General features: G+C 33.9%; 1 protein-coding gene across 3 annotated transcripts; it reads left to right on the top strand.

Moving 5' to 3' along the window:
• The first annotated feature begins 1,276 nt into the window (after positions 1-1,276).
• Positions 1,277-26,205, top strand: LOC137835391 (probable serine/threonine-protein kinase SIS8). Of its 3 annotated transcripts, none has more exons than XM_068643874.1 (17): positions 1,277-1,709; positions 3,734-4,131; positions 5,225-5,428; positions 5,913-6,101; positions 6,363-6,607; positions 13,008-13,115; positions 13,334-13,423; positions 15,636-15,743; positions 16,452-16,550; positions 21,238-21,346; positions 22,596-22,866; positions 24,223-24,346; positions 24,452-24,471; positions 24,746-24,902; positions 25,328-25,616; positions 25,715-25,787; positions 25,875-26,205. In XM_068643874.1, exons 2-17 carry the CDS (start codon positions 3,883-3,885, stop codon positions 25,955-25,957), a joined length of 2,418 nt encoding a protein of 805 aa, XP_068499975.1. In that variant the 5' UTR covers positions 1,277-1,709; positions 3,734-3,882; the 3' UTR covers positions 25,958-26,205. The 3 variants fall into 3 exon arrangements, with proteins under 3 accessions (XP_068499975.1, XP_068499976.1, XP_068499977.1); XM_068643875.1 differs by having other exon boundaries at positions 1,343-1,709; positions 22,635-22,866; XM_068643876.1 differs by having other exon boundaries at positions 1,347-1,709; positions 3,734-4,111.
• The last annotated feature ends 1,292 nt before the right edge of the window (positions 26,206-27,497 follow it).

The following is a 27,497-nucleotide window of genomic DNA, read 5'->3' on the forward strand; positions in this document are numbered from 1 at the left end:
AAAAGGTCTTATAAGAAATAAAACATAAAGTGTAGAAAATAAATGATGCAAAAGACTACAAATAATAATTAAAACATGAGGACCACATAAAAAAAATAAAACTAAGGGTAATCAATGTTCCAACCGACTAGAAATAAAAAAAAGTTAAGAAGAAGAGAATGCGACTAAAGAAAAAAAATAAAACATTAATAATATTTTTAATATATTACTTAACTAGATGTCAAATTTTCACTAAAAATATTATTCAACGGTTCCATCATAAATCTTAATAAAATTTATTTAAGTAATATCTGAAGGCATCAATTAATAAAAAAAAGTCAAATATGTGATAACCAATAACTTGTTGATATGTTAAGTCCCCCACGTGCGTGGCAGCTTGATGAAGGTTTGAATTGGTTGGAGTTCATTGATCTTAGGGTCCACCGAGATTTTACCTACTAGTAGTACCACAAGACTATTCTCATACGTATTCCAAGTCTTCGGTAGTTTGTTTAGTTATTTATTCATTTTTAGACAACAGAAACAAAATCACATCACAGAGAAAGCTTTTATTTTTTAATGTCAAAATCAAACACCTCTTTCAATAGTTTCAACCCAAGTATTCTAATAAGTAAAAATGTTTATTTTAAAATTCTATAAATAATTCTAAACGAGCATATTATGGAGTTCTTTTATACTGCAGTATCACATGTTTCTCGTGATTCAATTAAACTTTAATTGGTTAGGAATATTATACATGACAAATATTTAAAGTAATTATATATTTAAATTTAAATTTAAATTTAAAATTATTAATTGAATCAGTGTAAAAATTGTGCAAATTGATGTGGACGGTTCATATAGAAATAACTCTCTTGACCATATACTCTATATTATTATTCAATATATATATATATTTAAGAGAGAGTTGAATTTTGCCAAAATACATAAATTTCAACAATTGTCATTCTCATTTAATGATGACCTCTAAAATTCTTAATAATAATAACATTAACGTAAATTTTATATTCCTATTATAAAATTTATTAGTATTTTTTAGAATTAATATGAAGTATTTATTAAGTTTACTTATGAGTATCTTGATTAATCGGTTTTAATCATAACTCTTAACTCAGTCACATATTTTTATATTTGAATAAAATTGAGTGAAGAATCAGTAATGGAATAATTAATTAATAAATTAGTATTTATTTATTAGTGTAAATATAAAAGAGAAAATAAAAATAAAAAAGGTGAATGAAAGTGAATAAACAAAGAATAATGAAAAAATTTAACTGAGGGAAAAGGTAGAGTAGAGGGCTAGAGGGGAATAGCATAATAGCTTTGACGCGTAAGAAGTTGTGGATGTTGGTGAGCCAACCCTTTTGCTAGCTGGCTGTCGGGGAGAGGTCCCCAGATCCCTCTCGCACTGCACGTGACTCACCCCCTCCCTCCCTCTCTCCCTTCCCTTCTCTTCTCTCTCTCACACACTCTCTCCTTCGCAACTCTGAAACAAAAAGCGCATCATCGCTGCTTTCTTCTTCTACCAATCCAAAACTCAAATCTCTCTCTCCGTTTTTTATTTCCTTCGTCTCTCTCTCACTCTCTTCTCTCTCAGTTTGTTTTCTCTGTATGCGTTAAAACGATTATGTGCTGTTAACAGCTGATTCAGATTCAAATGCTATTGGATGCCAATCCAGATTCAGACTGAATGCTTGGATCTGCAGCCGGTGAATTCGCCTTTCCTTTTATCTCACTCATAATTTCCTTTCTGCTTCTATTCGCGTTAGTGCATCCGAATTCAATCCGTTTGTGTTTCATATGTTTCCGATGGCCTTACATTCTCACTTCAGGCATTGTTCTGGCTCTGGCGTTGGTGGCTCCTTACGGAGTCCTTTAAGGAGTTTATTTATTTTATTCTTGTGATTTACTGTGAATGGAGTTGAGTCTGTGCGTGATCTAATGTGTTTTGCGTTTGTATTGCGAAACTACTGGTTTTTGAAAATTTGAATTGGAATTGATGATTTGGCTGAACTATTTTGCACTGTTAGCGGTTGAAATTTGAATTAAAGTGTACAGGCATTCCTTTAAAGAGGTTATAGGTTTTTTGCGTTCATACAATTAGTGCTGGTGTGATTTTTCTTGGGGATTTATGAGAGCAATAATCTATATTAGGAAGTTTCTAGCTGTCTTTTTGTTGTCCCCCTTTGCGGCATGCTGGATTGTTATTGACTTTTGTTAATTTTTGTGTTTTTCTCTGTAATACTTTTTCAAATATGGAAACACATAAATAAACTGATACAGGGAAATGATTTAAAACAAGACAAAGTATTCCAGACCTCTCCCTCTGTTTGTTTAAAACAAATGCACAAACCATAGAAAGGGACAAGAATAAATGGAAAAGTGAAAACAAAGTTTACTACGGAAAGAGAATAGACTTGTCATTGAGTAGGGATGATCAGTTTAGCTGGAAACTAATAGTACAGTTTGATATTAACAATCTTGAAAGAAGCAAGAATAGGAGAAATTCTTTAGTATGCAAAATATAGGGTAATCACAAATACTTTTTGCAGACTTTATTTAGTTTTGTGCTAAGAGTTTTCCTTTGGATGTGCAATGAATGGTACGGAAACTAATTGTAAAAGTGGTAATGATATTAATGACATGTCTTATGTATATGTCCTGATCTTTATTGATCAAGTGAAATATTCCTTAATGCTTCAGTGGGGCTTATCTTGATGATTAACCTTTATCATTTCGTATAAAGACCATTTTTGGTAAAATATAAGGTGATGGAGTTGCTATTTGCCTTGGCACTATATAGGGTGGGTATGAGTTAGTAAACAACAACAACAAAACAGCAACAACACAACATCAAAAGCTTTACCCTGCTAGCTGAGGATATTACAAACTAGTAAACAGTCAGAATATTAAAACTTGTTAATATTAGAATTTCAGTGTGGATGCAATAGCATTTGAAGTTACATTTGTAAGTAATGAATATACGGGAGTGGGAATTTCTGTAGTCAGCACATTATACAGTTGTGAATGGATGGTATTTGTCTTTCAGAAGATTGGTTTGGTTATATGAATATTCTACAGTTGCTTGCTTAGTATACTTTGTCCACATGTCCTATATTTAAGATATGCTTGCATTTAAATCTAGATATTTGATATTTCTCAAGTGTCTTTGTCATTATCTGCTTAAATAGTTTAGGGGAATGTAACACGGTGAATACTTTGTATTCATTTTTTAATAATGGGAAAATGCTGAATCGGAAATGGTCAGAAGGTCTTAGTAAGTCAACTTTTACTCATGCATGATGCATTTTCTGTTGCCTTTGGAGAGTGGACATAGGTTACATTTTATGGGTTCAATATTTGATGTTTATGGGTGTCACATGACTGATGATTGTTGGAAACATTGTAACTTGCACAATAGGCTCACTCTTGTATTTTGAATTCTTTGGACTTGAGATAATCATTGCTTCCTGGTGTTCTAAGCTTACCAGTAATAATATCAGTTCTGAAAATTTAACTTGTACGGTTTATTTGGGAATCATCTAATTATTATCATGGGATTCATGCGTGGTGGAGCTTGGTCAATGCTAACAATTTTTCTATAGCAAATTTTTTTGGCTCATGGTTGTAATGCTTCAGTTTCATGTATAATGATTTTGAAAATTCATTCATTTTTTTTAACAGATAATTATTTTTTTTAATATGCCATATCCTTGTTATTTGGTTCTTGCAGGTTACATGATCTCCTGCCTGAAGCAGTTGGGGTTACTGAAATATTTATATCAATGATTTTGTATATTCAGAACTACCTTTAGCCTGGATATGTCTCTTATGGGTTAATAATTGTGGCGAAATGGTTTTTCATTTCAAATATATAAGAACATGGAGGAGACACGAGAAGATGCAGGGCCGACAGAGCAAGGGCCATCTAATGTGTCGTGGTGGCCTTCAGATTTTGTTGAAAAATTTGGATCTGTTTCTTTGGATTCTCATGATGAGACACTAAGTAATAAAGAATCTCCTCGACATTTTGTTAAAGATGTTTTGTCTTCTCAGAAAGCATCACAAACTCTCTGGTGCACTGGAATGCTTTCAGAACCCATACCAAATGGTTTTTACTCCGTTATTCCCGTGAGGATTGATTTCTACATTACCTTCTTAGGGTTGCAGATGTCTATTTGCTCATGCTAGAGTTGCTAGTAATCTTTTGTTGCATATATTACTGCTGATAATTGATACTTAAGAGAGATACACCAAGTTTGTAAGATTTTTTATTTGCTTTTGCTCTGTTGCATACTCCAAAAGCTGCATCCTAATTTTGATTTATTCTGTGATAGAGTGAAATCCGTCATAGACATCATCCCTTAAAGGGGGTAACAATGTTAGGAGTTCTACACTGAGTAGAATAAATACTTGATGTAGTATTTAAGCGTTGAGACTCTCCCATCTAATAGACTAGTGTTTTGGGTGGGACTCTTCTCTTGTGTTAAGTCCTAACAATTGCCTGCACTAGCTTCTTTCTAGTTTCTAATCTCTTAAGTATCTCTCTTAAAAGCCTTACCTATTAGATGGAGTGCAGGTTTGAATAGTGATTTTATATAACAATTTTTTAATCCAAAACTGAATGAAGGTTTTGTGTGTTGAGAGAGAGAGGGTTATGCAGAACTGTGAATTTATTTTTCAGACAAGTGCTCAAGTTATGTAGATTGTAGGAATATCATTAACAATCTTCCGCTGCTACTTGTTAAGGATTGTGTGTTGCATTATACAAATGTAGGTAGTGCTTGACACATGGGTTTTATAATTAGTGGAGCTGAAGTGACAATCTGCGTAGTAATTGTTTTTTTATTGTATCATTAATGACCAACCTCAAGTGGAAGTAGTTCGGAGCACCACATATTTAGTTTTGCAAAAGGGAAATTCAGTAAAATCTGGAATTTGACATTGGCAACAATGAATATATGTTATCTTATTTGCAAGTGTTATTCTTTAAGTCTTAAGAATGTGGACCCAATCAGATGAAATTTCTTGCTGGGAGCTGATCCTACTTAGCTGTACCAGATAATTTTTACTTAGTGAGAGTTTTTACTACGTGTTTCAATAACCTCTGGTCATTATGGATCATGACACATTGTTGTTTGAGTTTGTTGATGCCCTGGTTCTTGGTGTGTGACTAAAATGATTTTTCTCACTGTATTTTATTAATTAATTTGATAACATGCAGGAAAAAAGACTCAAGGAACTTTTTGATAATATTCCTACCTTGGACGAGCTTCATGCTTTGAGTGGAGAGGGTTTTAAGGCTGATATCATTCTTGTGGATTCAGAGAAAGATAAAAAGTTATCCATGTTAAAGCAATTGATTGTGGCACTAGTTAAAGGATTAAACTCAAATCCGGCTGCCATAATTAAGAAGATAGCTGGATTAGTATGTATTTTGCCACATCTTATTGTGTCACCCTTTTATAGTGTATAAGTATATCTTAGCATATTATTGTTGTTTAATGTCATTATTGTAACTTGGAATTTATTTCTTTCCTTCTACAGAAACGTGCTTTACAATTTTGATGCATATTGTTTCAAATAATGCATATGATTATATTCCCAAACAATTTATAAAATAGAAATTTCCAACATCGAAATGGTATTAACTTTTCAAGAAACATATTTATTTTAAACTCATTTGGCTGGGCTGTGTTAACAATTTTTTTCTGATATCAGTAGTGACCGCTACAACTTTTTTTTGGAAGAAATAATTTCACCATATTTATTATTTACAAGGCTGTTGCTGGGCATTACAGGGATTAGATCAATTATGTGTGAAACTTTTCTTTTTTGACTGTTATTAAATTTATTTTTCTAAGCACAGTTAAAGATGTTTTATGCTAATTTTGACCTCTGTTTCTAAACAGGTTTCTGATTTTTATAAGCGTCCCAATGCGGAAAGTCCAGCAAAAGCTGCTCTAGATGAAACCTCTAACATGTTTGAGAATCGAGGAGTCCAGATGCTGGGACAAATAAAGCATGGTTCTTGCCGTCCTCGAGCTATCTTATTTAAAGTATTAGCTGATACTGTCGGTCTTGAAAGTAGGCTCATGGTGGTAAGATTCTGTTGGTGGGCTCAATTGCTCTTACTTACACTGTCTGCATTTGATTGCCAGTTTACTAATGTCAAATATACATGCAAATTTACAATGCATTTAGCAGAAGAATTAATGGTGGAGGCTCAATGTTTTATATTAGTTTTGCCACTCTGTTCTTGCCTTGTGGGATAAGGGATTGGTTTGTTTTTGTTATTCATTTCATTCTTCATTATATCTAATTTATAAAGATATATCTTGTACTACCATTTTCTTTATCAGGGCTTGCCAAATGATGGAGTTACTGAATGTCAAGACTCGTACAAGCATATGTCTCTGATAGTTGTATTAAATTCTGTGGAAATGCTGGTTGATCTTATGCGTTTTCCAGGCCAATTGTTACCACGATCAACCAAGGCAGTTTTTATGACTCACATTTCTGGTGCAGGAGAGAGTGATTCAGCTGAAAATGATTCTTGTGATTCACCATTAGAACCAAACAGCCCTTTGTTTGGGGTTTCAGAGAGGTTAGATCCTAACAGGCTTAAAAACTGTTATTATTGCTTAGGCTTGATTACATTTTTGTTCCCTTTAAATATGATTATGTTCCCCCTAATTTTAGTTACAACAGATCATGCTGTAGTTATTAAATTGCTGCAATAACGTTGCAACACTTTTCCCCTTATGTGTAGTACTATGGCATGTCATCTCCAGGTCAGCAGATTCAATAAATAAAAGAATATTGTCTTGAATTTAGAGATGAGTAAAATCAATGAGTGTATTTCTAAGCTGATGTATAATATATATATGAAAAGATGAGAAGACTAAAGAACAAGGAAAGGTACAGCCTGTGACACTTAATCCCTAAACTAGGTACACCCAAAAGTAGTATTATAAAACCTGTACAACAAAATAATAATTAACTATTTTAACACTTCCCCTCGAGTTGGAACATATAAATTGTCTGTACCAAGCTTGGAACATATAAACTAAACTGTTGGCCTACTCAAAGACTTAGCTAGAATGTTTGCAAGTTGATAATTAGAGCTGATAAATGCAGTACTAACAACCGATCTCTGTCTTTGGTTCTGTCATGAAATACTGGATTGGAGACGATATGAAGAGCTTCTTGATTATCATATTGCAACTTCATCCGCTTGACTTCACAAAATTTCAGCTCTTGCAGAAGTTGCAAGTTCACAAGTGGCCAAAGCCATAGATCTATATTCAACTTCTATTCTGGATTGGACAATAACATTTTGCTTCTTGCTCTTCAAAGACATGATATTCCCTTTAATGAAATACACAATATCTTGTGGTGGATCTTCTGTCAATGGGACAACCAATCCAATTTGTATCAGAATACCCTAAGTTTTAGTAATTCTCTTGTCCTTATACAACATCTTGTCTTGGAACCTTTTTGACATATATGAGAATGTGAGTCACATTATTCCATTGGTCAATGTGTGGATCTTGCAAGATTTCACTAACAACTCCAACTGCATAAGAAATATCAGGTATTGTAATAGTAATATAAGTGAGTTTTCCCACCACCCTGTTTATCTCTCTAAATCTGAAACAATTACACTTTGGTCCACCATTAGCTTCTGATTTTGGGTCCATGGGACTATTAATGGGTTTGCAATTTGGCTAGCCCTATCTCCTCCAGATTATCAAGAGCATAATTTCTTTGTGGAAGTACAATACCTTCCTTTGATTGAGCCACTTCAATACAAAGTATTTCAAGAAACAAAGTTCTTTGGTCTGAATATGAATGAATAAGTGTTCTTTCATTGAGAAATTCTAGTGTAATAATTATATCATCAACATCAAGCATTAGATAAACACACTTCCTAGGAGATTATTACGAAGTGGACTTTAAGCCTAACTCAACCCCATAAAACCGGCTCATGAGGTGAGGTTTGCACCCACTTATATACAATGAATTGTCCTCATCTCTAGTCGATGTGGGATCTCCAACATACCTCCCTCACGCCGAGAGTGACAGCTCGTGCGTGGGATAACATATTATGGGTGGTCCGATAACGGCTCGATAGTGGGTGGCCTGATAAGCCCAACAAACACTCGCTAGGATAGACTCGAAATGGCTCTGATACCATATTACGAAGTGGACTTTAAGTCTAACTCAACCCTATAAAACCGGTTCATGAGGTGAGGTTTGCACCCACTTATATACAATGAATTGTCCTTATCTCTAGTCGATGTGGGATCTCCAACATAGATGCATGATGATAGAAAATAAAATGATTTGCCTCACTCCATTTCAATAAAAAAATCTGCATAATATGACTACATTTACCAAACCAAGCTTGAGGTGATTGCTTTAGTCCATAAAGAGAGCGACATATTTTACAAACTAGACCATAATCCCATTGAGCAACATAGCTAGGAGGTTGCTTCATGTAAATTTCCTCTTTCAAATAATCATGAAGGAAGACATTTTTAATGTCAAGTTGGTGAAGTGGTTAATGGGGAATAATAACCATAGCAAGAAAGAGTTGAACTATGTTAATTTTGGCCACAAGAGAAAAAGTATCATAGTAGTAAAGACCATAAATTTATATAAAGAAGTGAACTTTAAGTCTAACTCAACCTCATAAAACCGGCTTATAAAGTGAGGTTTGCACCCACTTCTATACTATGAAATGTCTTAATCTCTAGTCGATGTGGGATCTCCAACACACCCCCCTCATGCACGAAGCTACCAACTTGTGTGTGGGACTACATATTATGGGTGGTCCGATAACGGCTCGATAGCAAGTGACCTGATAAGCCCAACAAACACTCACTAGGATAGGTTCAAAATGACTTTGATAGCATAATAAGAAGTGGACTTTAAGTTTAACTCAACCTCATAAAATCGGCTTATATAGTGAGGTTTGCACCCACTTATATATTATGAAATGTCCTAATCTCTAGTCGATGTGGGATCTCCAATAAAATATATCTTTTGTCCACCAACTTAGCTTTATGGATCAACTTCACCACTAGACCCAACTTTAACATCATAGACCATCTACAACCAACAATGTTATTTTCGGGGGAAAAGGAATAAGCTCCCACATGCAATTGTTTTCAAGAGCTTACATTTCATAATCATAGCTTGGCGCCATCTAGGATGTTTAAGTGCTTCACAAATAGTTTTAGGAACAAGAGTAGTAGACAAAGCAAAAATGAAGAAGTATGATAGAGACAAATGATGATAACTCAAAAAATTGTAAATAAGATAAGGGTTACAAGTAGACCAAGTACCTTTCTTAAAATCAATGGGCCAATTTGAAGAAGAAACAAAGGATAGAATATGGGAACCTATTGAATGGAAGAAAGAGTTTCCATGGAGGATGAGGAAATAAGTGTCCTTAAAAAGTCAACGTCAACACACATATAATATCTTTTGGTAATTGGATAATATCATTTGTATCCTTTTTCAAGACGAGAATATCCCACAAAAACACATTTAATAGCCTTTGTAGAAAGTTTGTCTAAACCTTGAGAGACATTATGAACAAAAAGTACAATCAAACACTCGAGGGGAGACATGACATAAAGGTTTATTTTGGAAAAATAATGGAGTGAGGAATTTAATTTTCAAGAGAGGAAGAAGATATTTTATTTATTAGAAAACGAGTGGTGAAGACTTCCCAATGATGTTTGTGAACATTTATATTTAACATTAGGGAGCCTACAATTTCAATGAGATGTTTATACTTCATCTCTTCCATGCCATTTTTGTTGTGATGTGTAGAAGATGTGGATTGTTGTAGAATACCTTGTGAGGATAAAAAGAAGGAAACTTAATAGAGAAATATTCTTTTAGCATTGTCACTTTGGAAGATTCTTAATTCTTTTTCCAAATTGGTTCTCAATCTCATTAAAGACATGAATATGGACAAAAGTTTGAATCTATCTTTCATTAAATAAACCAATGTACATCAAGATAATTTATCAATGAAGGTTACAAATTATCTAAAACCAAAAGATGTAGTAAGGTTTGGTCCCCAAATGTCTAAATGAATGATAGAGAAAATTGAGTTGCATCTTTTTTTAAGTATGCTTAGGAAATGATAACCTAACATCTTTTCCTAATTGACGCAATTCACATTCTAAAAATTGAAGTTCTTAAGACTAGGGAATATTATCTTCAATTTGGCCAAAACTTGGCATGCAAAAGTTTAGGGGTTGAGGTTGCAAAATAGGATTTAGGCAAACTCAATTTAAGGTAGTAAAGACTTCTTGATCATGTCCTTTCTAATCAGACAACTCGTACCAAGTTCTTGAATGACAAAGTAATTAGAATCAAAGGTTACAATTGGCATAGAGAGTTTGAGATAGAAGGACAATGTGGAATGTACAACACAAAGTTAATATTTAAAGGAAATAAAGGAACTTGAACAATTCCATGATATGCAACTTTGGATCTATTGGCTACAATAACAAGGCAAGGAATTTTCAGGGAAGAAATAAACTTGAATGAAGAACTATTATTAGAAATGATGGAAAAACGCTCTTCTTCTAGTAGTGATATTTGTATTTCCTCTTTGGATGGATGATGAAAGAGATTTGAAGAGCGGAAGCATTAAAGAAACTTAGGAGGAGTTTCCATGGATTGAAGTGGAGTTAGGAATTTGTGAGAGAGAGTGAGAGGTGAGGCAAATTCACTAGGAAAGAGTCTAGGCGAATCTTGAAGGAGACTAACCTAGGGAGAACTTAGGAACAAGTAGAATGACAAAAAATGGACAACATTTTATTACTAATTCCAAGTTGAAAAATTACAAGAGAGGTGCACTCCTATTTATAAGAGACATGTCCTAAAAAATCTCCAATGGCAAGGTGACAAGTAGCGTCACATGTTCCATGCTCATGATCCTCTCAAATGAGAAGTTGACAAATGTCACCTTTTAATTGGTGTGGATCCTATCCATTGAGGAAGAACCATGTGGACATTCATGCTTCTCATACCACACCTATTCTTCCCATGCCAAGTGGTGAGTCACTTTACCATACACACCCACTTTATTACTATACACACCCACCCTACTATACACATCCATTCTTCTATTAGCTCAAATACAAGGCTCAAAATTAAACCAAGGCCCAATACATGGCTCAAATAAAATGTCCTAATCTATTTTTTACAAATTATTTAAACTAAAGTTTGACCTAAAAAGATCTTTGACTTGGTCCTATTGAAGCCAGCCGAGTCTCAATCTTCTTGGAGTCCTTTGACCAAAGCTCTATTTTTCTTTCATGGTGTGGAGGTCTTCTTTGATACTTTGTATAGTCCGTTCTCCTAGAGTTGTTCTCTTTATTGGGTTTACCAAAGATATACAAAAGTCCAATTAGGCCCATTTATGCTAATAAGTCTCTGAACAAAGCTTTAGGTATTTATCCTCCTTATTCCGTGGATGTTGTGGCTGGACGGTTTCCATCAAGAAATGTGGTTAGAGGCACTTGAATCAAGTATGTTAGGACGTTGTCCTTACATACATTGAGAAATACATGTTGAAACGTGCTGAAGAAGATTGAATTGTACTTTTGAAATTTAAAGATTCAAGACTAAAATATTCTTAGTACACTTCATTAGAAAACTTGGAGTCTCCCTTTTCAGATTTAAACAAGTGGACTGCCTTGTCTGAGAAACCGTGCAAGCATAACAACTTTTTTGGGCACTGTGTGCATCAAGGATGTCCACTTCAGCTACCACGTCATTCTCGATTGCTATGACCTCCTCTTGCACAAGGTGCTACCATTGTTGAAGTTTCAATAACTTGAGTTGAATTTTCATCTTTCACCAAAGTAGACACTTGAAGAAGTCTAGTCACTAAATTGTGCATTGAAGGGATCTTATCACCAACCAGAATTTGATCACTTTCATGATCAAAATCTGAATTTGGACTTCTTAGAATCAAGGTTGCACAAAACTTATCAATTTTTTTTGTTGATATCCTCCAATGAGTTAGCTACAAGGAATCACTTTAGTTCTACTATTGCTGTCAAAATGTTTTGTTGTATGTCAAAATGTTTTGCTGTCATGGGCCTTCTTCCAAAATCATGTCTTGAAGGATCCTAGTGTATCTAAGACGTCTTGTTCAACTGACTACCATACAAAAACACATTGTTGGAAGTCAAACTTTTACTTCTTAGATTTATTTTCAATGGGAATAACACTACCTTCCTTCTCCAAATGGTCATGGTATCCTAGACAAGGAGCCACAACTCAGCATACTGTGACAAGTAATTTTCCAATTGAGTTTTGTAGTTTGTAATGGCAGGAGTACTAGAGAAAGGAAGGATGGGATTTGTGGTGTCCATTTCAAGTGTAGAGACTCATTGGTATAGGGAGGATCGAGAAGAAGATAAAAAAACCAATACTTATAAGTGTTTAGGGTTTATATACTCTGATAGATATCATTGAATTTAGGCATGAGTAAAATTGGTGAGTGTATTTCTCAAATAATTTGTTTTGTTATATATATGAAAAGATGAGAAGAGTACAAAACAAGGAATAACTAGAGCTTACTAATCTTAATCCCGAGACTAGATACACCCAAAAAGCAGCTTTATAAAAGTTGTACAACAAAATAATAATTAACCATTTTAACAGTCTTTAAGTTTTATACCATGTTGGAAAAGGGAGAACTATCAAATAGGATGACTTGTTGCAATTTGAAAGTGCCATACAGCTGTCAACTTTTATTTTTTCCTTTTGATCATGCATTTGCCAAAATTGTCAAGTTGATCTTGCACTGAACATTTGCTCAAATACAACTTCCCGATATTGTCAATAATAAATGAGTTGATATTATAGGTACAAAACCTCTGGAGCTTCATCTTTAATGTTTTTTATATTTTCTTCCAGTTACAAGAGTTGCCAATTGATTGGTATTTCTTTGTCCCCTCTTTCAGTGTTGAGAAGGAGGAAAGCCTCCAATTCCATAGAAAATTTGAACCATCTTCAAATGCATTGGGCCTTTCCTTGAGAAATGTGATGTTGAAATCAAATAACAGTTTGAGGTAATACTTTCCATTCCCTATCAACTGTTTTTCATGGTGGCTTTTTCCCATTGTTTTCATTTAGGGTGCAGATGGTCCACTTTTTCCTTGCTTTAAGTTTTGTTATATTTTAGCTTTTTGGTGTATACCTAGGGAATTTATTTTAGTCGAATCTGTAATAATGCACGATACTATGTACCAACTGTTTCTTGTTTGAACTGTTTTGTCAATTATCTCAGCTTGTCTTATAGTGAACCCAACATTGGCACTACATTAGGTCGGCGTAGTCGGAGAAAGATCATTGCTGAACAGAGGACAGCTAGTTCAAGGTTATTCACTATTCATTTTTTTTTCCAAAGTGATATGTGGGTATACATAAGTTTGGTTTAGGTTCAAAACACATGATCTATATTATTAATGATATTTGTTTGTTACTTTGTTGATCTGGGTGCTTAGAAACTTTTTCTGTTTAAGTTGATAAAGCCTTTAACTTCTCTTTGATGGCATTACAAGTGTTTTTTTTACTCTGGTTTGTCCCTCTTCTCTTGGTCTGTCAGTATGAGAAGGTTTAGAGTCTTAATGGCTAGAGCTTGAAGTGTGATACTATACTACAAGGTATAGCCGTTGATATTGTTCTCAAGATAAAAAAGGAGTGCCGTATGAACTTATCCTGAACCCTATCTGATAGGATAGACTGATCACTCTTTCCAAATATGGAATATTATATATATTTTCACAGAAGTAATGGTCATGATCTGTGTGAAGTTCATGATTTCTCTATCATAGTTTTCATCTTTACATTTATTTTGGAATTGACATTGGTTGCATTTTTTCACTACACAATGATTCTTGGAAGCAGCATAGGTAAATTTACTTGACATATTTAATTACAGATTACACATACCACTCTTTGGCTGGTTTCAGACTGAAAAATTCAGTAGAAGTGTATCACAGTGGATAGAGAAAAGAATCATATAAGGAGAAATTGGTGATGATAAAGTGCACATGGTTTTTTGTGATGAATACGTTTTATTGTCATTGTTTTTTTTTAAACTCATCTTAGACATCATCACTTGACATCTCAGCTAGACTAACACCTCAAAATCCACTAATCATCTGCCATCACATGAAACATAACATAAAAGAGAAAAGAAAAAAATGCAAAACATTGTTAGTGTTGGCACTTTAGATGTAGTGGCTTACTACTCTTCTAGAAATTTCATGGCTTATGAAGATCGATGTGGTTTCTATAGTCTTCATCGAGTATTTTGGACTTATAAAAGTTATGCATTTATGACTTAAGGAATTGATGGTTTAGGCGTGGCACAAGATGGTGGCTTTAACTATATGCATGCACTAGAACTGCATGATGATGATTGGAGCAAACATACTCGTCAAAATTGCAGTGATGACACTGAGAATGAAATTTCACTTTGTTGGTTGTTTTGTGGTGCAAAGTGTTTAAAAATAAGGCCATGATGAAGACCCGAGTTCTGTGGAAACCAATTTTATTTTTAAATTTGAATCAATAATAGGAGAATATGTTAATTTTGTCATGGAGCATGGATTTGCTTTTCTTGCATATCATTTTGTTTTTTGTCTTTTATATTAGGATGCTCTTGTAATATGCGGACTCCTTTTGGTCTTGTATAACTTGTTGGAATTAGGGTTATTGTACTATCATCCATGGTTATCAAACTCGCGAGTCAACTCGTTGACTTGTTCGAGTTTACGTGTCCACTTGGCCTTACCGAGTTAATTCGGTAGTAGACTCATGTTTTGGGTAAACTCGGCGCAGACTCGGTGAAATCGGATTGGACTCGCGACTCTAGTCCGAGTTGGCGAGTCCAACTGGGTTTTTTCTTAACCCCAAAACGGTGTCGTTCTGAATGGGGAAATTAGGGTTTCGTGTTTCATTTTCATTTGCGTTTGTGTCTTTTGTGGACTGCGTCTTCTTCTATGGAGTGCGACGGTCGATTGAACAGAGCGTTCGCTGGTTGCAGGTGGTTGCGGTGTTCGCAGTGGTTGTGGGTTGCAGGTGGATCGTGTGGTGGTTGCGGTGGTCGCAGGTTGTAGGTTAAAAGTAGACTCTTACAAGTCTACGAGTCGATCCTACGAGTCGAGTCTATGGAGCTTCCACGAGTCTACGTAGACTCGCGAGTTTGAAACCTTGCTATCATCCAATGTTCAAATATCTGAACTTTGATGCAGATGCTTCTATCTTTCTCTATAATTATTTTTTAGTTCCTGCATTCTTTCTATTGATGCATCGACATCGAAATTTTTGTGAATTTATCAGTAACTAATCTTACGTCAGATACACCCTTACTTGCTATTTTAGAGGAGATTTTTTATTACAAATTTTTTATTAGGACTTATGACATGCCTAGTTTGCCTTTCGTTTTGCATTTTGTGGCATGTTGAATGTTGTCATTTTGCATTTAGTGACAAGGTTATCCAAACATTCTCCAAATTCTATATACTAATTTTAATGACTTCTTCTCCGCCTACCTTGTGTTTGAAATATTTCTGGTTTTGCAGTCCAGAACATCCCTCAATTCGAGCACGTGGACGGTCCATGCTTAGTGGTGATAGGAGTGGTGATAGGACAGCATTTAGAGATTTTACTGATGATCAAGCTACATCAAGGTTGTCATCTTTTTTATCCCTAATATCTGCTTTATACTGTTTAGTTATATGGCCCCACTTTTTTTTGCAAGTATACTGTGCCTTTTGTTTTACTAACTTAATTTATTTATTTGTTTAGGGTTCTCCTTACATTCTGAATAAAGACTGGCTGATAACTTTTGTTTACCCAAGATTATCATGTTTTTCACTTTATTATTATTATTATGAACAATTAATCAGTATTTTTACATGATTGATGGAAGAGATTTAATATGTATGTGTGTTGTGCAAAACTTTCAATGAGTATGCGTTTTTAATCTTTAATATCTTCACATTCTGTCTGTCAGTTCACTTTGAAATGTTGCTAAAACCTAAATAAGAAAAAAAGGTAATCACCAATCATCATCAGTCTAGATGCTGGATTGGACTAGGGACTGCAGAAATGATCTACCTTTCTGCTCATAATTTGTTGTGGTTTGTTGCTTTTGAAGTACTGTTTTCTTACATACCCATCATGAAAGCATATCTTACCTCTCTACTTTTGGATTTTGTTGAATTGAATGGGATTAAGTAGGATGAGATTGTGTGGGCCAGCATTTACTTTGCTCAACCCAGGCAATAATTATATATGGAATGATGCAGAATGTTGTTTTTTTGTCCTTATTTTTTTTAATCTCGTGATTTCTTCTTATAGATATGGTTTGTAAGAGAAGTTTGTCCATTTCTCAGATCTAGCTATAGGTCAGATGGCGCATCCTCGTCAGAAGCCCGTAGGATAAGAAGAAGAAGCATCAGCATTACACCTGAGATTGGAGATGATATCGTAAGGTTGATTGTTGTTCTAAGATGCTTCTGGGTTTATACTCGCTTCATTGTGAAGTATGTTTTGCTTGACATATTGTATAATCTGTTTGAAATGTTTGACTGAACAGCTGAATTTCCATTTCTAGTATGTTTTCTTCTTTGTGATTCATTCCTTTTTTGGACATATGCATACGCACATGTATTCTTGGATTTGTTAAAGATGATAACTTCCCTGGATCATTCTCTTCACGTAACATATTTGTGTCTAGTTGATACACTCTTTTTTATCTTAAATTTTTTAGTCAAAGGGTTTCCTTTCATGTTACCTTCTGCATTTGTTTTTTCAAGTGTAGAGAGTTTGATTTTTGTTTTTCTCTTTAGTTATTGTGGCTTTTCTGTTGTGCCAACAGACCATTAGTAGAAAGTAGAAAATGGTGTTGCCATGGCAACCAAACTGATCGAGTAAAGGGTCTTATTTTTTCTATTTAAATCTCATGAAGGATTACATATGCCCAGTGCAGAGCTGGTAATTTGTATTTATTGAGGTTCATAAAACTAGGTCCAGTTGGGGAAAACATAACATATTTTGGCATTTGAAGCTGGAAGTGATTTATTTGTGGAGCAAAAATAACATCTTTTGCTACTGGATGTTATTCTTTTTTGATTTGTGGCTTTTTTAGGTCGTCTTTCTGTACTTGATATTATTCAATTTGAGGTAAATAAAGTGTGATTTATCTTGAAAAGGATTTAGCTATATGAGAGAAAAGATCTTTATAGAATTGAATAATTTGAAACAGTACATTAACATCTACATAGAGAAATTTATCCCTAAAGTAATGATTACAAAAGATCTCTATACTTGTAATGATTACAATTTCTTCTTGTAACTCAACAAAGTATTTTCTCCTAACTCAACACTCCCCCCTCAAGTTGGTGAATGAATATAATCATTATCAGCGTCCATGTGAAATTGTGGAATTGTTCTGTGGGAAGACCTTTGTAAGAAGATCAGTTAAATGAAGCCCTAATGGGATGTAAGAAGCGGTGATAAGGCCACTATCTAGTTTTTCTTTGATGAAGTGCTAATCTGTCTCTACGTGTTTGGTCCTACCATGTAGAACTAGATTGTTAGAATGCTAAGAGTTGATTTATTATTACAATAGAGTCATAGCCCTTCACATTTCACTTTAAGATCTTTCAAAATAATTCTCAACCATAACAATTCACACACCTATGTGCCATGGCTCGGAATTTGACCTCTACACTAGACTTTGCAATAACATTTTGTTTTTTACTTCTCCAAATAACCACGTTTCCACCTAAGAACATGCAATATCTTGAGGTGAACCTCCTATCTGTAACAGACTCTGCATAATTTTCACATCAATATACAACCTTTATATTTAATTTTTCATTCTTTTTGAACAACAATCCTCGTCCTGGTCTTGTCTTTGAATATTGAAGGATTTTGCTCATAGCCTGAAAATGCCACTCCCTTGTATTGTGCATGAATTGACTGCTATTCTCACAACATAAGCTATGTCAAGTCTAGTTTGGGCTAAGTAAATGAGCTTCCCCACAAGTCTGTGATTGGCCTGTATTCACAGTGGGACTACCTTCATCACTCCCAATTATGTGGTTCTGTTCTATGGGAACTCCAATGTTTTTGCACTTAATCTTAACCTGTGTTACCTTGAGAAGATCAAGAACATACTTTATTTGGGAGATTAAGATGCCTTTCTTCGAGTAAGTAACTTCTATCCAATGAAGTAATTTTCCTAGATCTTTTATCTTTAACTGAGCAACGAGCTTTTCTTTCAAGTTTTGTTTCTCATGTTCATCATCCCCTACAACAATCATATCATCCATCATATTATCAAGACGGGACTATTGTATCAAAGACACAAAGGATGACTCAAGAGACTACTAAAAAAAACTTAGCTTCTATAGAACCCTCCCCTTGAACCTGAGGCCACATATAAAAAGGTTCAGTTAATTGAAGAATGACATTCACATGGGTAAAATATTTCAACTTGAAGGATGGTAAGAGTGTTATCCTTTTTTTATCAGAGGTATAGCTAATGAACATACATTTAACGACTTTAGGATCTAACTTCCCACAAAATTGATTGTGTGTGGTTTCTAAAGCACACATGTGGTGGTCAAAAGTTTGAAATACAAATGGAGGGAAAATTCAAATTTCAAAAAATAAAATCAAAGAATATCTTGAATTGGCTGGATTTGGAGGCTGTGTATGCCTCTTGTGCATATGCTTGTCTTGCTTTTATTGACTCCTTGGTTAGCCGAAGTTCACTCTTGAGAATGGGCTCCAATTGGGCTTCAATTTCCTTGCACAAAGACTTGTTTTCTTCTTTTTTTGCTCCTTTTTCTCTTGAGTCTTAGCTAAGAATTTATGAAGCTATTTTGGGCTTGAAAATGCCCATATAAACCTAGTTACTAATTAAACTTCAACATGAATAAAACCCTACAAATTATTAGTTCAAGAAATACAAAATAAGGAAGAAAGAGAAATATTTTGTTGAGCAAGAACCATTTGTCTTGACATGCTTCTTGTAACTCTCTAGTATTATGTGTTCTTGCTCATTTTCTTCTTTATCATTCATGCACTCATTACAACCTCTACAGAATAAGATTTAGGAAAAAACATTTGAGAGAGAAGGGCTTGTTTTTTCTTTCAGCAAGCAATGTGATTTTGTTGTGATGAATCCATACATATGAATTCATGAACAATACCATTGTCAGAATACACATTTAAGTGACTTCCCAAATTGTGTTTTTTTTTATAAAACTCATGTTAGGACATCATTATGAATTGACATCTCAGCTAGACTGACACATCAATGTCTACTAATCATTTGCCATAACCTGAAACACAACATAAAAGAGAAAGGAAAAGAATACAAAACATGGGGGGACCAAACCAAAGCCCATGAAAGAAAAAGGAACACAACCTAAATATGGAATAAAGGAAATTGGTATTTGTTATGGAAAAAAATCCAAACTAAGACAACGAGGTATAACAAAGTACCAAAACATGTCTAACTTATTATCAACACCCAAATTAGCCAATTTATCAACAAAATTATTTCCTTCCCTAAAAATGAGAAACTTTGAAATCCAAGCGAACACATAGTTGCATACATCTTCTCCACCTTCCTCTAAGAGTCCGAGGAACCACTTACGCATAAGAAAAAACTTGACAGAGCAAAGTAGAATCACTCTCCAACCAAAGCTTTGTGAACCAGTCCTCTGAGCATGTTCAATGGAAAAAATAGCCCACATGACCTTAGCATACAAGACATTCTGATTCCCCAAAAAAGTAGAAAAACCACTAATATATTCCCCACGACTACCTCTGAAGATACCCGCACAAGCCGTGGGGCTTGGAGAGCCTCGGGCAGCACCGTCAATGTTCACTTTAGTCTAGCCTACAACAAGGGAGCCCTAATACACTTGTACAAGAACAGAGACATAACCAAGTTTGGTGCTAATCCAAAAAATTTCAAGATAGAGAAATCATCCATCTAATTAGACATATTACCCGAAATCCGAATGCAGTCCTTAACCATGTGAATCGCAGAGACCATACTAATGCACTCTTGAAATCTAGTATGATTCCTCATCCTCCATATCATCCAAAGAGAGAAGGTTGCCTAATGTGCTTAATAATAGGGCTATTGAGAGACTTAAGAAAAGTAATAAAACCAGAACATGAAAAATTATTAAGAGTAGGAAAGATATTCTGAAGCCAGGACCAAATAAAATAAACAGAAGGACAACTAAAAAACAGATGGTCAATACTCTCCTCTTGCTCCCTGCACAGAGAGCACATAGAACATAAAACAACACCTCTTTTTTGAACTTCATTATCAGTTGGAAGCCTCTTATGAATGACTTTCCAAAGCACTAAAGATTTAGTAGGAGGAATGAAACTAGACCAAATTAACATCCCCCAATCACAAGTAGAAGGAGAAGAGAAAAAATTCCTGGTAGCTTTCTGATTAAGAACCCCACTGTCCTCCATCCTCCAATTAGGAACATCAGGCAAATCGGAGAGCATCAAATGATTAATAGAATGAATACAGGATGTCTAAAATTATCTGAAGAAAGATACCAACCAGAGTCGTTCCAACCATCAACAATAGTAGAGGTAAGACTACCTCTTTCAAGATAAGGCACCCTAGTAATAAAGGAAATGCATTTAGAAGAACACCATAAATCATTCTAGAAATTAATTTGATCACCCCTCCCAACAGTCCATGAATTAATTATTTTTCTTAATTTATTCTTTCCTCCCCCTCCTGCCTGTTTTACGGGGATTCAAAACCCTCTGTGCCATGTATATTTCGGCATTCTTTATAGATATTGTGTGTAACATATAAAAGCATTAAATCTGATTTTCTTGATCAATTAATCTTCGCTTTAATTCTGACTTCAAAGTTGATTAATTTGATTTATTGTTACGATTGGAGACTTGAATGCTATGTCTGGTTCCTGCTTTAAGCTAAATAACTAACTCAAATAATGCATGATTGTGATATGTACCTGTGTTGAGTACAACCAATGATCCTTCTTTCCCAATATCCAAACTTCATAGTTATTTGTTATTTTATTTGTTTAATGTTTTGTATGCGTGTTAGTAAGAAAGTTGTTTGAAATACTGTGATAACCCAGGATCGATTCAATGTAGGGCTGTGCGGGCTATGAATGAAACTCTGAAGCAAAATCGTCTCTTGAGAGAACGAGGGGATGATAACTCTCCGAACAATAATAGTAGTGATGCAAACCTTCAGAAAAATGTATGTTTGCATTATTTTGATAACAGTGGAATATGCTATCATTTAAACCTTATGTTCTGTCTCTCTGCCTGCGGATCATTCAACATCTCATAAAAAAACTCTTTACATCATGCTTCTATATTACCTATATCTTTACTCCACTGTTTTCATAGTCATGATAATCCCATCATTTTGTTGACTGATTTCCATATCTCATGTGATTTGGTTTCTCAAATCATGTTATGTTATTCATATCACTTTAGTGTTGTCTTGGCTGGAAAAAATCTCATCTTAAGAAATTATCTTCTGTGCTAATATTTCTATTTTTGGTTCTGCCATATCATCTTTGTTTCTTCTAATATTTGTGTCTCAATTTTGATTTCTCGATTCTGGTTCATAGCCAGCAGTATTTTACTTTCAAGGCCATTTGTTAGGCAAGATTATGTGAACTATCCCAAACTGGGGCATTGTTGCAGTAAAACGGATTATGTAGTATGTGTAAGACATGAAAATTTACCAGACATTTATGCTATAATAAAATCAATAAGGTCTTGATGTGGGAAGAAAAGGGGTCAAGCATGATCTTTAGAATGAGGCTTAAGGGTCAAAACCGAGCCTGTATGGGTGGTTTGAACAGTACATGTCGCTGCCAGATAAATTTGGGTCTGAATTCTGAGCTGACTGGTTCTAAGGGCAAATTGAATGTAGTTGTGGACCTGTTTATTATTGATATCTACCAAGAAAATTAGGATCTGGTAGAAATGGAATAGAAAAAATAAGTAAAAAAAACAGTAAGAATTTAGATCCTAAAGTTTGATTATATCACACAGCAGAAGAGCAGTTATGCTATCATAATTAATATTTCCTTTTATGAAAAAAATGCATTTCAAATTTACACTATTTAAATGGACCTGTAATTTATTCCACAAGATTTATGATTGTCCTTTTTCTGTAAGAATTGAATCTCTGTATGTACTTCCAAAAAATCTATAAAGGGAAGAGATTAAAACAACTCAATACACCTAAATAACAAACAAAATACATACACAACACTTGACCAGGAAATAGAACCACCACAAAACTGAACAATGACTGAATATAAAGTGAAATCAAAATATGTTTTCTTTGTGCTAGGGAGTTCATCAGGTTTGTGATGCGGTTTCCAACCCCGCATGTTAAAAATTTATGGTTGTATGGAAGTTAGTGTCTGCTTATTCAGTTAAATTTAACATATTCCTTGCTCTACATGTGATTCTTATTCTGCGGACAGGTGTCAAATTTCCATCATGATGCTCTATATTCTTGTCAGCATGACCAAGGAAATTCACAGAAGGCAATGTCGTTACCATCTTCACCACATGATTATAGAGGTCATGCTTCGGAGAGAAGTGGACCGTCGAGATACGGAGTGAATGATGAAATGGAGTCAACTTGGAATAAAGTACTGGAATCTCCAATGTTCAATAATAAACCTTTGTTACCGTATGAAAAATGGAATATTGACTTCTCTGAATTGACTGTTGGAACTCGAGTAGGGATTGGTAAGTGTTACTTCTCAGTTAAAATCACATGATTTGTGATCTGCCCTCTTAATGGTTTGAAATAATTCATATGGGCAAGTTAAGAGTCTTGATTTAATTGCAAAGATGGCTTTTAGTCAATTTGTCGGGCTAAATCACAGACCAACTTTTTATGGGTTGGGTTGTGACAGATTTAATCAGACCTGTATGTATGTTTTTGTGTTGGATTTGTGAAAGATCTGATCCGAATCTCTTACAGCCAATGGGAAAAAAGTTGGTGCCTCAGACCCCTAAAAAAACTGCAGTACTAAATATTCTTCTCACGCATAAATCAATTTTTTTTATCAGCTCCCACATAAATCAATGGATCACTTTTCCTTTTCTTCATTTATTAAATTTCATTTTCATCAATTTCAAAGATTGGGTTTTGTTTTGTCTTAGAAATGGGATTAGAAACAGATTCTTGGGAATAGGATTCCGGGGTAATTTTATTAAATATGTATGGTTATTATTCAATTTTCCTAGGAATTATATGTATACAGTCAGTTACCATGGGAAAGATTAGCAACCTTATCGTCATTAGCACAGAAAGTCTTATTCCATTCTGACTTGTGAAGATGGGAAGTTTTGTTCTCACTTATTCACAAATTAACATTTTCAAGAATATTTTATACAAAGGAACTATTTTTATTCTATTTACTACGTATGGGAAACTTTAATTCCCATGTCACTTAGGAATTTTTTAATATTCCTGAAACCAAATGTCACCTTAAAGGTTAGATTGTATTGTAAAAGGAAAAAGTAAAGAAAAAGAAAATGAAGTGCTGTTAGGTTTCAGTGAAAGTAGTAGTGTGGCCGATCTAAACAAGTTTCTCTGCTTAAGCTGATTTTGTTTTGGCTTCTGCTATTTCGGGATAATGCAACTTTGGTGTTTCTTTTCCTTTTATTTTATATGTTCGGTGTGTTATTTATTTCTTGAGAATTACTAGAAGCGATTGAATTCTATTTCTGCTGTCGATTTTCTCCTTGCTTCTTTGTGAGTGGCAAGTTAATAAAAGTAGTGTAATATTGGATGATAGTTGAGATATTTGATTGTCTTGGGCCACACAACCTTAGCTTGAAACATTTGATTTGAAGTTTGAGTTGGTACTAGAGGGGAATAATATCTTATATTGATTTGCTTTATTAGAAAGGAGTTTATTTATTTACTTGGAGCGGATTCATGTTATGCAATTTTGAGTGGAAGTGTGCTATTCAACTTTTGAAAAATAAAATTGTCTGTTTGACATGTTTATGGTTACTGGTAAATTACTATTTCGAGGGAATTCTTGACCAAAGAAGTAGTTGCTTGAGCATTGATGTATTGTTCTTTTTCAGGTTTCTTTGGAGAGGTTTTCCGTGGCATATGGAATGGCACAGATGTTGCAATCAAGGTTTTTCTAGAGCAAGATTTAACTGCTGAAAATATGGAAGATTTTTGTAATGAGATATCTATTCTGAGGTATCTTGCCATTTATATACTGTTTTTCAGCATTTCTGTTTTATATATATATATACATTTTTCTGACTCTCTTTTCTCACTGAATTGGCATTTGTTTCCCTCCAGCCGACTCCGACATCCTAATGGTATTCTCTAACATCCTTACTATTTACTGTTCTATAGTTGTGACTTTTTACGTTGTCCTAAAACATTTTGTTTTCTTTATATGGTAATAAGGGAAGAAAATCTGAACTGTTATCTTTTATTGTTTCAATTCAACTGATATTTATAATTATTTTAATAAATATTCCTTACTCAAAGAATGAAATAATATTGTGCATACTTGGTTATAAGAAATCTCATGTAGCTTTTTTCCTTTGAAATCAGCTGTTATTTATTTAGTGATGAAATTATATGCAGTTATCTTGTTTCTCGGTGCATGCACAAAGCCTCCACGCTTGTCAATGATTACAGAATATATGGAATTGGGATCGTTGTATTACTTGATACATTTAAGTGGTCAAAAGAAAAAGCTTAATTGGCGGAGAAGACTAAGGATGTTACGTGACATATGCAAGTAAGTTTATGGTTATTCTGTTCAAACTTACAGAATCGTATCCGTTTCATTGGCATTTAATGTTATAAACAGGTGTTGCAAATTAATTACTACATTGTTGTCTTTCAATAAATCATAAAATTTCCCTGCCAATTTACTTTCACTGGAGAAATAGCTGCATTTTTTTGTTAATTGCGGAACATAATTTTTTTGTGTGGATTTGTCATTATTTAATTATGAATTATTATTATATTTAATTTTATAACTTAATACGTCTAAAAATATACTTTTCTTGCCACCTGTTTGATAATGATTTAAAATATGAATTATGAATACCAAGTACCTTGGTTGAATATCCTGTTCAGTATTAAGTTTTATGTACCCCATTTCTGGAAAGATTACATTTGGTCTATCAATATGGATGAGAATAACTTGCTTGTGTGTAGGGGTTTGATGTGCATACATCGAATGAAGATTGTTCACCGTGATCTGAAAAGCGCAAATTGTCTGGTGAATAAGCATTGGACTGTGAAAATATGTGATTTTGGGCTTTCAAGATTAATGACAGAGTCTCCCATGAGAGATTCTTCCTCGGCTGGAACTCCAGAATGGATGGCTCCTGAGCTCATTCGAAACGAACCATTCACAGAAAAATGTGATATCTTTAGCCTTGGGGTGATAATGTGGGAACTCTGCACCTTGAGCAGACCATGGGAAGGAGTACCACCTGAGAGGGTATAATATTCAACACATTATCTGTTCATGTTGCGTCATAGTTTCTATTTTTCTGTCATGTGCTTCATTAAAAAAAATCATTTTTCTCTGCTGACTAGGTGGTTTATTCCGTTGCAAATGAGGCTTCCAGATTGGAAATACCAGAAGGCCCTCTAGGAAGGCTGATTTCAGGTCCCTGCAACTTTCCTTTGTTCATGTTTATGGCAGAATTCTGAATCGGCTGCTTTAACTAATTACTACGGTTTTTTTTGTCTGCAGAATGTTGGGCAGAATCTCTTGAGAGGCCAAGTTGTGAGGAGATTCTTTCTCGTTTGATGGACATCGAGTACTCCTTGTGCTGAAGCAATATCTTTTGTACATAGAAAACTTTGGGTAGAGTTTTTACGTTGTATTATCGGCTGATGTTGTGGACTATTTGTGAATTTTGTTCGTTTTCGCAGAACATGCGAAATATGAATCCATATTTTAATGTGCTGCAACTCCATCTCCTTCTGGGCCAATGAGAAAGACGAGATCAATCTATCTCGTATTTTATGTGCAATGAAATTAAAAACAGTGTCTCATGGAGAATAGTTATTCCCGATCCAAATTGGATATTAATCTTGCAGTTTTATGAACTATATTTAAATATTATGATAAAGTTGGTTCCATGTAAATATCATAATAAAAATTATATTATACTTTTAAATTATATTTTTTTGTCTATTTTTTATGATTTTTAATCTTAAATTAATAGAGTATTACTGTTTTTATTCTTTAGGGTAATTATTTAATATTTATATTTTTCTGATTAGTTTTTTTTGTTCAAAAGTATATAAAAATGATTTTTAATAAATATGGTTAAATGAAGACACCTGGTAAAATTAGATACGTATTAAAAAACAGAAAAAGAACATTGTAATGACCAAAATTTGGTTGACAAGATAAGTTAAGAAATCAACTTTTAATAATTGGTTTAGATTTGAATTGAAAATAAAAACTTATAATTAAGCAGTTTTTAGTTAAGTTGATTTGAATCCTCAAATTATTGAGTCAATAACCCATAACTCCTATAGTTATGGTATTGAAGTTTCTTGAGTATCAATTTGGTTATGGTTTTGTTGCCTATTGAATTATGCATGATCTTCTCTCGTTGCTGTGGCCGTAGGTAATAATTCACTCAATTCAGTTGTACGTCCTTGTATATATTTGGTGTTTTGAAAAAAAGTTGATGAGATGCTCAGTCAGTGTTTTTTATTCTAGTGTCCCTAAAACAGAACTAACTACTGCAAATTACACATGGGACAGGGTTTACCATATCATACCAAGCAGCAAAAGCCAAACTGAATTTTTGCAACTAACTTTTCTAAAAGATTACTTTCAATTCAAGTACAAGTTAATTCTAGTTTACGCCAAACAAAAATCATTTTTTTTTATATTTTCTTATTTATAAGTGTTTATGAATTACTTCATCCAAGCAAACTTTAAATATATTTGGATTGAGGACTTAGTCAAGTTTTTAACTCAAGAATCATTTCTCATCTTTTACTCCTTATTTTTTTAAAATCCAATTGTTTTGTAACTAATTTTAATCATTACATTAAAAATAATAATAGTAATAAGTATGAGAAGTAATTGTCGTAAATTATTCTTAGAATATTAGAATGAGTATATCTTCTTATTTCAATCGCTAAGTTCTAGATCATTAATAAATTACATATTTAATTTCAAAAATTAGTATTTGAAGAGAAAAATACATTGCATGGGACTTATGTTTTGTTTGGATTTGAAGATGTGTTTGAGGAAAAGGAAAATGATGAATAAGAATAGAAAGATAGTAAAAGGTAAGATTGTTTATATTAAAGAGAAAAAATGAAAAATGAAGGAAGATGAAGAAATTTT

The sequence above is a fragment of the Phaseolus vulgaris genome, chromosome 5 (genome assembly GCF_000499845.2).
Source record: "Phaseolus vulgaris cultivar G19833 chromosome 5, P. vulgaris v2.0, whole genome shotgun sequence".
NCBI lineage: Eukaryota > Viridiplantae > Streptophyta > Magnoliopsida > Fabales > Fabaceae > Phaseolus > Phaseolus vulgaris.